A 13,392-nucleotide genomic window follows, 5' to 3' on the forward strand; every position below is an offset into this window, starting at 1 on the left:
ACTTTTTGTTTTTTCACTTAAATTAAAAAAAAAATTTTCCCTAGCCTTTTCTTTTCTTTACTGAATTTCAAAAGGGCACTTATGTATTTCTATAGCTGATATCTCAATATTTACCTTATAAAAGTACATTTAAACATTACTTTAAAGGTGTTTGTGATCATGAAGTAGGGAATACATGGACTAAGTAACGGAAGTAAACAAGTTATTTTCAAAGTATTTTTCACATTGTAAACCAGAAGAACTAGGATGATTGAAGCTCAATAAGTGTTGTAACTACTTTTGTACTCTAAACATCTCTTGCTGTAATAGCTCTCAAATGATAGCCATTCTCAGATGCTATGATATATAGTTTAGTTACTGATTAACTTGTTTAAATTATCTTTCTAAAACTTCAAATTCCCACTGGTATAATCTGAAAATACAAGTCTTACCTGTTAGAATTGTCTGAAATGCAGCTTCTACATTTGTAGAGTCTAGAGCAGACGTCTCAATGAATGACAAACCATTCTTTTCTGTGGGAAGACACAAAAACTTCAGTCTTGTCAAATTTTAAAACAAGGGTTGTGTTATACTCAAGCCCTCAAAAAGGAAAATAACAACTTTTTAAAACCTAAGACCTCCCCAACTTCTGGGACACTAAGGGCACCATTCTATTTATACTTTAATAGATTAAAAATAACAGTGAGAAATTTTCACTGGCTTATTAAATATTTGTTACATCTAAATACTACCACTAGTAATGAATGATATTACTCAAAACACAGTAAATTTATTAAATACCCAACTATTTCCATCCCTCACTGTCACCGCTATCAACTACATAGCTATAGTATTCACTTAGAATTCTGTAACTAAAATTAGTCAGGCGTAGTGGCATGCTTGTAGTCCTAGCTACTTGGGTGGCTGAGGTAGGAGGATCACTTGAGCCCAGAAGTTGGAGGTTACGGTGAGCTGTGAACCTGCCACTGCACTCTAGCCCAGGCAACAGAGCGAGAACCTGTCTCTAAATAAATAAATAATTCTGTAACTATATTATTTGAAATAAAGTTTATTCTTGCCTGGGAAACTAAAAAACTGTTACAGAAAACCATTCATAGCATAATCACTACAGCAAAGGCAAGACTTTCACTGGCCAGGAATGTACGATATTGCCTTCTAGTACACAGTCCCTACCAGAACAGGGGCCAGAGAAAGGCAGATCCTCTATGAAACCAAAAATTTGTAGCTCCTAAGCAGGGGCATCCCTGTTGGTCCCTGATACTCCCTGGGCCGATACTTTTCAGACCCACATAGAGCAGCCTTGGTAAATCACAGAGACATAATGGAAAAAGAGACAGGAAGGACAATGTTTATAATTCAATTTTTGGCAGAAAAACTCAAAATACTAGGATTTTAACGACTCAAAGTTAAGCAAAAAAGCCATACAGTCATGACAAACTTTCAAAACAACAATTCTTACAGAGCATCCATGTTTACCTTTCTGAAACTATTATAACCTATTACCCACATTGGAAGGGTATCAAAACTGCCAGACTTAACAGTAAGAAATATAAAATCTGTAATATCATGAAATTCATTATCACTAACCTGCAAAAGCTCTCGCTTCATCTGTAGGAACTGCCCTGAGATGACGTAAATCACTCTTATTGCCCACAAGCATGATAACAATGTTACTATCAGCATGATCTCTCAGTTCTTTCAGCCATCACTCTACATTTTCACATGTGAGATGTTTAGCAATGTCATAAACCAATAAGGCACCTACAGCTCCACGATAGTGTGCTGATGTTATAGCTCGGTATCTCTCTTGGCCTGCTGTGTCCCATATCTGTGCCTTTATTGTTTTCCCATCAACCTGGATGCTTCTTGTTGCAAACTCTACTCCAATGGTGCTCTTGCTTTCCAAATTAAACTCATTTCGAGTAAATCGAGACAGGAGATTACTCTTTCCAACACCAGAATCTCCAATAAGAACAACTAAAAAGACAAAGAACTTAACGTCAGATGAATGAGGCAAACGTATTCAGAATACCACCATGTTTTCAAGAAAATGAAGTTTAACTTCCAGGTAAATAAAGCAAAAAAGATAGGGTATCTGATTTTTAAAATGGGGGCAGGGAGCTGAGTAACCCATGTTTTTGACCTTTACCAACTGATGAAACCAATTTATTCTTTAACCTTTTTCTACCTTCATGATGACTTCCATACATCATCTGCTTAGCATAGACACAGTACCCCGTCTTAAACATGCAGTTTTAATCATAGGTGCACTAGGCACTAAAGACAGGCATTAATTACCATCAATGCCTTACTACCTGAGAAGGTAGTAACTTCAAAGATAAATTCTAAACTAAAGAACAGTTTATGATACTAAAATGCATCAGACATGAAAACAACAAAGGATGTTAGTGGGTGGGCAGGGAGAGAATGAATATGCTCTACCTAATTTCATCAAAGATTGGGTGTGACCTCAGGACTGACACCTAGGCAAAGTGAAACACATTTAATATAAAAGGCATCAGGTGTATAAACTTTGCCACTCAGATCACAGAAACAACAATGACCTTTAATAGTTGTATTTATCAGACTGGCACAAAGGTAGAGACCACTCCCCGCCCCCACCTCCTGCAAAAAAATCCCACCCTATTAAGGATAAACAGGGGCCCTACGAAGCTAACTAATAATTCTGACATACTATAGGTCAAAGCCAAAGCAAGGAGACCATACACTTTCTTTCACTTATGACTGAATGAATTTCTTTGAAACAGGTTTTGATTAGATAAAGTTACTTCCTGTGATTTTTATAGGTGGCAATTTATTTACTAGCTAAATACATGGAGACTCTTTTTCACCCAAGGTGATATTACACTTAGGAATTTCAAAAACAATAGGGAAATAGGCAGTGAAGATGAGTTGTTTTAAGGCATTTTCTATCTGAATTTAAAGATCAAAACGAGTTCACAGGTTTACAGAATCTGAGCTAGGCAACTTTTTTCCTTTGTAAAAATTTTTATTGGCATTTCAAGAAACATTATAGTCCTACTATTGACTACTAATGCTTCTTCTTACCTATCTAAATTAGCCAATTTTTTTAGACACCAGAACTAGAAAATCAAATGTATAAGAATAAGGCCAAGGAGTAAGGCCATGCCTTACTAAAGAGGCTGGGATTTGGTGGTATGGGTAGAGAGAGATACAAAAATTGAGAAAGCAACGGCACTCTAGTCAGAGGGCAAAGAGAGTCCAAAATGCATTCTTTCCTTGCCACAGGAACGGACATAAACTGGCCCCTGGACAGTCTTGGACAGAGTTACATTATCAAATGCATATCTTTCAGGCTTCCTCAATCAGCTGATTCAGTAAGAAATCATCAAGGCAGCAGTGACTCCATGAAGCACAAAGAGTAGTTATTTCTAACTATATATAATATATATATAGTCAACTAGAGAGTGTCAAAGGTGCTGCATGATGTTATACTAAACACTTTTATTTGGATACCAGGGAAGAAGATGTCAAGGTGATGAAAGCAATGTACAATGCACTTTCAATTTTATAGGATGGTTAGTTGATAGTGGATATGTTAGTTTCCAAGGTCCACCACTCTGGATCTGAAGTCAAATCCCAGTTTCAGTAACAGAGTCTACCCATTAATAGAATACATTCACTGTTGCTTCTTAGTACAAGAGGCTGGATGGATGTTCTGCTGAAGACATCTTTGAATCACTTATGGCCCCACACTAGCACTGAGCTATAAAAGCCTAACCTGAGGAAGGAAGAGGTGAGAAGGGAAAAACCAAAAGGTTAGAACATTTCTGCTTCACAGGCACTCCCATATCAATCACTAATTCAGAAGCCAGTCACATAGTTTAAAGCCAAAGAGTGCATGTGAGCAAGACATCTAGATAATGCCTCTGGAAATTAAAAAAACAAAACAAAACAACTCAAAGAACACCCTCCACCTCCCACAAAAACTCCACCACTTTCAAGTTTTGGAGTCCCTTTGACCTCCACTTTTTTTTTTTTTTTTAACCCCACCCACCCCCTCACCCCAGCCTTGACCTCCACTTTTAACTAATGATTATGTTCATTATCTCACCAACCTCAACTTTTTATGTCATCGTAAAGATAGACAGTGAGGGAACTTTTTTCTTAATGTAACCAATTAATTTTAACACTATAAAAAATAGCACTCTAATCTGAAAATAACTCAAAACTCATGAATGTTTTATACAGTATAAAATAGTTGTCTCAACTAGACATGGACAAGGTTGCCAGAATTAAGACTAACAACTTGTTGAAGGATTATATCTTAAATGACAACAGAAAATACTTGTTCTGTAAGAATAGTGCTGCCAAAAAGATGCTGAGAAATGACGAAACAAGGAAAGCTGCTGCTTTCTGTTTAGTTACCAAATGAGAAACGAAAATCGGGAGGAGGGAAGGGAGGAAAGGGAAGAAAGGGAGGGAAGGGAGGGAGGGAGGAAGGAAGGAAGGAAGGAAGGAACTAGAATGGAATAAATTACCTAAGCAACATAAGAGAATTTACTGGCTATTATTTAAAAACAAACCAATGAAAAAACAAAAACAAAACTTCATGGACCTTTCTTCATAGACTCAAATTTAAGTAATTTCTAATCAAAATAGTTTATTTCATTAAGATGACACTATTTAATTGCTTTTTTTAAATTAAGAAACTACATGATCACATCCTATAGTTCAAAAAAGGAATCTGTGTTACTTTCCTATGCTTTCTATAACTAGTATCTTAGGTTAAAAGTACAGTACTTCTGTTTAAGTATTTTATAACTACAGCCATCTCTATTTTATATATATACACTAAGTAGTAAACATAAGTTAAATAACAGCATCTACACATTAAACATCTATAGCATTCCTAAAATTATCTGATAACCTTTATCGCCACTTGGTTAACCTCTCTACTGAACTTTAAGTATCATCTCGAACACCTAATACTAAATTTGATTTTGTGCATGTGTGTATCTCAAATATTAGACTGCTAAGTGCCATAAAAGCAGAATACACATACTAATTATCCACCATTTAATTAAAATTTCTACCTCTTCAACCACATTTAGTTTTGTACCTTCTCCTGCAAACTAATTTACTGGACTAAAATTTAATTCATTGCATCAAACAGTACATCAGCCCTAAAATTATCACCTAAAAAAATAACTCAAAATTTTCATACTGATTTTCATAAACTTGGAGATGTTTCTATTCTTACAACTATACTCACGGTCCAACCTCACCAAAAGCCTTTAATATCAAATGTATTCAATAAGGCTCAAGTTTAGACAAGTTCTTTCTGATTCAGCAGAATGTGAGTTGCTCAACCAAAAGTTGTGAAAGAAAAACTACCAAGATGCAAGACAGCAAAGTTCCTATGTCATTTCTACTGACAATCAGCTGATGGTTAATTACTACCGACCTTCAATGAGACTGAAAAGAAAATGCCTTATGCAATAGACTATGTATCCAGATATTTTCAGGAAATGTGACTTTGATGGGATTGTAGTATCACACAATATTTGTGAACAGGAACTATGACTGATGCTTACTTATGTCCCACAGGGCCTTTTAACCATATTATGTGTAAATACTTACAGAATTAATGTTTTAAAATAAAAAGTCAAATTTTTAAAAATAAAACTAATCCCCCCAAGAAAAGTCTTCCTGTTGAGTTTAACTAAAGATTAATATTCAAAAACAAATACATAATTTAGAAAAAATGTCCTGCTCTCCCCGCATACATTCCTATTTGGACCACTCTATCCCATACTAATCAAAATATCTCATCATTTTCAACTGGTTAGAGTTACAAACTAACTCTGATTCCCTCAACTATTAAGTTTGCTAGGTAAGCCTTCTTCTTCAAAGCAGAGATAGCTGCAGTCCATCTCAGTGATTAAATCTCTGTACAATGAAAGCATTTTAAAATAAAATTATTCTTGCTTCACTTTAAAATATAATTGTTTAAATAAGCAACTGGCTAAATAATCAGCATTGAAGTAAAAAAAAAAAGAAAAAGTGATTCATATCCTGTAAGAGCTTTAAAAATGTATAAATCCTCCTCAGCAGAATCTTTAACACCCTATCTTAAACGTCAAAATGTACAACAAAATGAAACCATAACCCACTGAAGCATAAAATACTTCAGAAGTTCCTGGTTTTCTGTTTCTTTACTAATATTTAAATGCTCTTATATCTATAAAATTTTAAAGTTCAAAAAACTGACAAAAAAATCCACAGTAACTTCTTTCATATTATTACTATTTGAGTCCTCACTGAAATGAAAATTTTTACAGTCTCTTTTAATTCACACAACACTCCTGAGAGGCAGGTATTATTTCCTTTATACAGATGAGGGAACAAAGGTTCACAAAAGTTAACTTTCCCAAGGTCACAAAGCAAATATAAGACCTGAGTCAGAATCTGAACCCAGATCTATGTGATTTCAAAGCCCTGTGCTCTCAATCACTGCTAGAAGGATGGTCCAATCTCAAAGGTAAAACTCCTTAAGCCAATCCAGAATAATTAATATTCTTAGTTTTAAAAAAAAAAGGCTTTCTATATTCAACAATCGAGTTCCAAATCAAATACCCTGATGGTCTATCCTGTTCTAAATTGATTATTTCAAAGGGAGCTAGTGGCACACTGTCATTATACTGTATTTAAGAAAACAAACCTCCCTTTAATGACTAAACCCCAAAGTCTCAAGGGACTCAAGTAATTTCACATCACCTCAGGTGTCTGCAGCAAACAGTATGCAAACTAACCCAGATCTCTGTTTGGTATCTGTAAAATGAGTGAAGTACTCTTTTCTCTGCAAATGACTTTCTAGTACGGGGGTGAGGGTGGATAGCGAAGGCACTCACCCTGTACAATAGAATATTCAGGCTCAGAGGAGTAAGTGATGATAAGGGTATAACCCTTTTAATAAAGGGATTTGTTCTATGAAGTTTGGATTAGGTGGGAAGGGCCACACTTGGGGATCTGGAGGGCCACATGTGGTCTTGAGGCCACAAGTTCCCCACCCCTGGATATCGTCAGCTAGTACACCAAGATTTGAAAAGTACTGGTAAAGCAAAGAAACGTTTCCTGCTCCTTTAAGTGAATCATTCTTAGTGCCCAATGGCAAACTCAGGAACAGTCACCGTGCTTAACACTCTTTTTTTAAACTCCACCCTCCACAGTAAAGCTTTAATAGCAATGGCTTCTTCCTCTGTGGTAATGATCTTTGTTCACCGCACTACCGATGGCTACCCTCCCAATTCAGGAGCAGAGAAAGAGCATCAGAGTGAGAGTGAACAAAAAAGCACTTACTGTACTCTTTTCTCATTGAAAATTGTACCCTTTATCTTTGTTGATTAAAAAAAAACTATCTGGATTCTTTCCGGACTCAACAAATAAGCAATTCTTTCTATCCACTCCCCATCCTCTAATGTTTTGTCCAAGGGCACGACATGTTTCCCTACCTTATAATAAATATTTAATATGACCAAAAAAACGGCACGCAAATTCCCCCCACCCCCCACCTTTTGGGAAAGGTATGTGGCCAACTAAGGCTCTTCCCTTCCTGTGGGATCCTCCCAGTGTTGCAGCAGGAAGCAACCAGTCCACAGAGATAAAGCAAGCGAGTATTTGTGCAGCGCGCAACCTTTCCTGCTCAGGAACTGGGCCTTCAGGTCTGGCAGGGATAACAGCCACCACCCATCCACAACCCCTTCCCGCGAGCGGAGTCAAGAGTTACCCTGGGTTGGTCGCCACTGGGTAGGGCAGGAGAAAAAAAGTCCAGGTGGGAAGTCAAATCAGCTTGCCGGGTCACTGCGACAAGTGCGCGCGTGGGTGACGGACGATCCCTCCTGCCCTCCCTCCCACCGACCGGGTGGCAACAGAGACAAGGGAGCCCTAAAAACGATTTGGGGAGGGAAGGTGGAGAACGAGTCGCCGGTGGGGGCGGGGGGCGGTCCGAGAAGGTGAATGACCGCGAGAACTGCGGGGCCGGTGGGGGTGGGGGACCCCTGGCCCGCTCAGGTTGAAGAGGTCCCGGACCCAGAATGGAAGGAGCTGACTAAGAGAGACGGCCGCCCGAGTGGCGGGGCAGGGAGGAGACGCAGAGGAGCGACTCGCTCGAAGAGGCAAAGGGGGCAGACAAGGAAAAGACCCGTAGTGGGAGTCTGCGCCGAAGGAAAGGCCAAAGAGAAGCGGAGAGCCCGCCGGCAGGGCTCAGGGAAGGGACGTGAGCCGGGAAGGGTGTACGCTGAGGGGGAGGGGGCGCTAGCCCCTCAAAGATGGTAGGAGGCGCGGCGGGTCCACAGAACCCAGGGAGAGGACTTAGACGATTTGGGAAAAGGCAATCCGCCGGGAGGAGGAGGCACAGGGAGGGGCTCCACGGCCAGCGAAGGCCTAGGAGAGGTCGCTGAGAGACCGGCGTGTGGTGGGGACCCCCTGTCTGAGGGGGGAGAAGAGGCCGAGCTGCGTGGGAGACGGCAGGGCGAACCGCACAGACAGGAAAGGCTGAGGCAGGCCCCCTTTCAGTGCAGGGGTGCCCGCACGCGGGTCCCCCGGGAGTGTCCCGGGCCCCTAACCGGGGACTCGGTGGAGACCGCGAAAGCCCCAGGCCTCACCTTTAAAGAGGTAGTCATACTCGTCGTCGCGGGTGCCCATTGCGCGGCCGAGGAGCGAAGGGGCGGGAGCAGCAGTGGTATCTGCGGGACCAGGGGGCGTCGCTGCAGGGGTAACCCGAGCGCCCAGCTTCAGCTGCCGGACCGGGAGAAGAGCCCCTCCCTGCTGCTGCGCCACTTCCGGCGGGCCCCAGCCCCTAAGGGGAAGTACTTCCGGGGAGAGGCGCCCCGCCCCTGAACTCAAAAAGGGCGGTGTGGGCTAGAGTGGTGTCGTGTCGGCCTTCAAATTTTCACCCCTAAAGGAAGTTCAAAGGGGAAACTGAGTCTTGGATTTTCAACTGGCCGCAGTCTTAGTGGCCTCGCGCTCATTTCTTGCGCTACTCTTCCCGGCATTGGGGTGCTGTGAGCGCGTGAGACCTGCCTTCGGGTGGTGGGTTAGCGGATGGGGGCGGGGTTCTCTAAGGATTAGAGAGTCGAAGGCGGATACCCTTGCGTGGCGGTTCCATGGTGTAATGGTTAGCACTCTGGACTCTGAATCCAGCGATCCGAGTTCAAATCTCGGTGGAACCTGTTCCAGTCTTTTTTTCCTTGGCCGTATCTTTAATCATTAATTTATTTGCTAATTGAACAGCCATAGTATATCTGGCCTTGAATTAAGTGGAGTGGAAATTTCGTAAATACAATTCTTGCCCATGAAGACCTCACAAATTTTCCCCTGCAGTCTGGGACTGTCTGCCAACGTGGGGGTCTCGAAATAAGTCTCTTCACTTTGCCTTTTTTAGCCTGAGCCCTCTCACTCAAACCTTAATTGAGAAGCTTCAGAGAAACCATTCCTTTTGCTAGAATTTTCTACCTCCAGCTTCGTTCAAGGGCAAGCACTTCTCACTCTTGCCTCCTATCTGGAAATCTCTCAAACTGACTCCAATTGACATTCAAAGAACTTCGCCCACCTTCCTCATCAAGATTCATCAAGAACTCGAGTCCTATTTGTAGGCCTCTAAGCTAAGCCTGTTTACATAATTATTTCATTTAACACGCAGAGCAAAGGATGGCAATTTCTATTTTAAGGGAAATGTGGATACTAAGATTCAAGTGCTTTGCTGAATAGCATACCGCAGTGTCTTTCTGTACTTGAAGAGATACAAATTCCAGAAAGCTTTTACCCGATTATTGTCACACCGCCTACCACATATATGCAAACTCTCAGTTTAGACTTTTGGGCAAGAGTGCCCGTAGTAGGCAGAATACTAGCCCCCGAAGATGTCCACTTCCCAATTCCTGGAAACTGAGTATGTTAGCTTACATGGCAAAGGGGACTTGAGGTTGCTAATCACCTGACGTTAAAATAGGAATATTATCCTGGATTATCTGGGTGGGCCCAGTGTTGTTGTTTTGCGGTGTATAGGTCTATGCAAACCTACCCCCAAAGGCCTGGGGAGCTGAGAGGCTGAAGAAGCTGACAAATCCAGTTTCTCAGAAAGAAACATTTAATAGGGACTTATGAACAGAAGCCGTGTCTCGGGTGGCCATGTGGTTACTCCCTGGTCCCAGGGCTTATTTACCATAGAGAAAGGATGTACGGACTTCAGAAGGAATTTGCCTAAGGGCAGGATTTGTGATAAGTAACCTTAGAGGCAGTTCCAGAACTGGGGTTAATTAGAAGTCAACATGGTGGATTAGCATCCAAGATGGAGTTGCTTTAGTCTCCACAGTTGTCATAAGTGTCCTTAAAAATGGAAAAGGGGCCAGGCGCAGTGCCTCACGCCTGTAATCCTAGCACCCTGAGAAGCCGAGATGGGAGGCTTGCTTGAGTTCAGGAGTTTGAGACCAGCCTGAGCAACATCGAGACACACCGCGCCCCCCAACCTCATTCTCTACTAAAAAATAGAAAAATTAGCCAGGCGTGTGGTAGTCGTGCACACCTGTAGTCCCAGCTACTCAGTAGGCTGAGGTAGGAGGATCCCCTGAGCCCAGGATTTTGAGGTCGCTGTGAGCTACAATGATGCCACTGCACTCCACCCAGGGCGACAGACAGAGTGAGACTCGGTCTCAAAAAAAAAAAAAAGGCAGGGGGGAGGGAGACAGAAAAGGTCAGAATGAGGTGATGTGAGAAGACCTCAACCAGCACTTGCTAGCTTTGAAGATGGAGGAAGGGGGCCAGGAGCTAGGAATCCAGAGGCTTCTAGGAGCTGGGAAAGGCATGGAAATGGGTTCTTCCTTAAGACACCCAGAAGGAATGTTACCCTGCTGACACCTTGATTTTAGCCCAGTGAGACCCTTGTCAGACTTCCAACCTACAGAACTATAAATAATAAATTTGTGTTGTTTTAAGTCAGCAAGTTTGTGGAAATGTTATGGCAGCAATAGAAAACTAATACAGTGCCACTTTCAGTGCTTTCTCTGCCAGTATAAAGTGATAAGAGATTTATCTAAGGTCTTACATACTGCCCTGTGCAGGTGGTGAACATCCAAATTGGGGGAGATGTGTGATATTACTAAAGCAGCCAAATATTTGTAGGACATCTGTTATGTGCTTCTGCAGATTATTTATCAGACAGTCCTAGTGCTTACTCGGGTTTTGTAGACAAGATGGGCCCAAGAAACTGTCCATAATGACAGTTCAGAAGGAGAACTAATGAGAGTTCGGTGGTAAGTGCCACAGTGCAGAGACAGACAGTTAGGAAGAACTCCCTGGAGGAGGAAGAGCTAGCACTGACCCCTGAAGGAAGAAGCAAGGAAGGAAATTCATTTTGGGAAGTGGGGGAAATTAGCTGGTAGGAGCATGTTGAGCAAGCCCCTTAATGCCAAAAGAATTATGGACTTTTCCCCCTTAAGTCCTTGTTGCTCAATGTGTGTTCTGAAAAGAACAATAGTGTTCCTCAAACGTCAGGGTTACATGGTCAAATAAATTAAAAATTACACACTATTAAGTGTTGCCTTAGCACACTGGCATTTTTAAGTCTGTAGATATTCTGCTCTGAAGAAATCTTTTTAACTGTGTTGAACACAGCATTTCCCTGATTCACCAGACTACAGAATTCTTTTTCCATGGAACATTCATTGTTCACATCCCGCTGAACATTTCGGGGGAGTAAAAAAAAAAAGATTTGTGGACAGAAGGGTGATTGAAGTAAACTTGGTCTTAGGAAAAGTAAGCTGGCTCTGGACTGTGGGACTGGAATAAAGAAAGACTGGAGCTGTGAGTATCGGATAGAAATCTATTTCAGTCAGCTGAGCACAAACTAATAGAAAGGGCGTGTAGCCACAAGAATAGGGAAGAAAGAAAGAATCATAGTCTATTGTGGAAATGAACTAATGAGTACATTTCATGGACAAAAAAGAGAATTAGGGTTTTACTTTCTTGTTTTGGGGGAGAAAGGGTAGTAATTGCTTGGTGTATCTTTTTTTAATCACTCAAGAAGTATGAAATGTAAATGGCTTAAATAATACGGAAGTATAGAGTAAATCCTCAAAGTCCTCCTCTGCTACTTCAGTTCCTCTCCCAATCCTAGAGATAACTGCTACATTTTTAAACATATATAGATATGATATATGTTTATTTGATGTATATATATATATATAAAATAAGGTTATATGTACTGTTCCTCATCTTGGAAATCTTTCCACATCAGTTCATACAGATTTAACTAATTTTCTGCATAGTTTTCTTTAGCAGGAATGTGCCATAGTTTGTACAAACATTCCTATCCCTTATCTGTGACTATGGCAGATACTGAGGGTTCACTAAATTGAAACCTACTCCCAACTCATTTCTTCCTTGCCCATTTCCCCAACAGAGGCTGGAAAAGCCAAATATTCATTTTCCCAGCTACTCTGCAGGTAAGAGCAGCCATGTGGGAATGTTCTGGCCAATAACACACAAATCTAAGTCTAAGTCATCTATGAAAACTTTTTCTAATAAGAGATAGGGGCTGCTCCTTCACCCCTTCTTTCTTCCAGCTATAAAGGGATAGCGTCTACCGATGTGGCAGCTCCCTTCTGCCAGCAGGACTAGGTCCAACATCATTGCCATCATTGAATTGCTAAACCAATGCCAATAACTACTCACCATTCACCAACATGAAATACTAGTAATATTTTTAATTTATGCCCATATAATGGTTTACCCAATAATTGCCACTTTTCTGATAACTAGTGAATGTAAACATTATCTCCTATGTTTATTAGCCATTTATATTTCTTCTGTGAATTGCCTGTCAATATCCTTTGTCCATTTTGAGAGTTGGATCGTGTATCTTTTCTTATACATATTCTAGCTTTTTTTCTTTCTTTTTTTTTTTTTTTAAGATATAGGGTCTCACTCTGTCACCCAGACTGGAGTGCAGTGGCATGATCATAGCTCGCTGCAAACTCGAACTCCTGCCCTCAAGTAATCCCCCCACCTTGGCTTCCCCAAGTGCTGTGATTATAGGCATGAGTCACCACACCTGGCCTAATTTTATTTATGATGCCTTTTTCCATACAGAAGTTTTAAATTATTATTTAATCAAATCTCTCAATCATTTCTTTTGTGGCTTCTGGGTGTTGTATTTTGCCTAAAAAAGGCTTCTCCACATCATGATTATTCAAAATTGTTTTTCTTCAAATATTTTTATGATTTTTTTCTCCACCTGGATTTTACTTATATTCAGGATGGTATGGAGTAGGGATCTAAATTAATTCTTTCCAAATGGATAGCCAATTATTTCAATATCATTTATTTGAATACTCCATTTTTTCCCACCAA

General features: G+C 40.8%; 1 protein-coding gene and 1 non-coding gene across 2 annotated transcripts in view; one reads left to right on the forward strand and one right to left on the reverse strand.

The window, feature by feature from the left end:
- RAB11A (RAB11A, member RAS oncogene family) overlaps window positions 1–9,151 on the reverse strand; it is an 11,318-nt gene extending 2,167 nt beyond the window's left edge. The window contains 4 exon segments of the mRNA XM_012644819.1: window positions 432–512; window positions 1,588–1,977; window positions 8,649–8,879; window positions 9,133–9,151. Coding sequence (XP_012500273.1) covers window positions 432–512; window positions 1,588–1,977; window positions 8,649–8,879; window positions 9,133–9,151 — 721 coding nt within the window.
- Window positions 9,144–9,215, forward strand: TRNAQ-CUG. Its single transcript has one exon. It is a non-coding gene; the product is annotated as a tRNA-Gln (tRNA).
- The last annotated feature ends 4,177 nt before the right edge of the window (window positions 9,216–13,392 follow it).

Source organism: Propithecus coquereli, unplaced genomic scaffold (assembly GCF_000956105.1).
Source record: "Propithecus coquereli isolate 6110/MARCELLA unplaced genomic scaffold, Pcoq_1.0 Scaffold221, whole genome shotgun sequence".
Taxonomy (NCBI): Eukaryota; Metazoa; Chordata; class Mammalia; order Primates; family Indriidae; genus Propithecus; species Propithecus coquereli.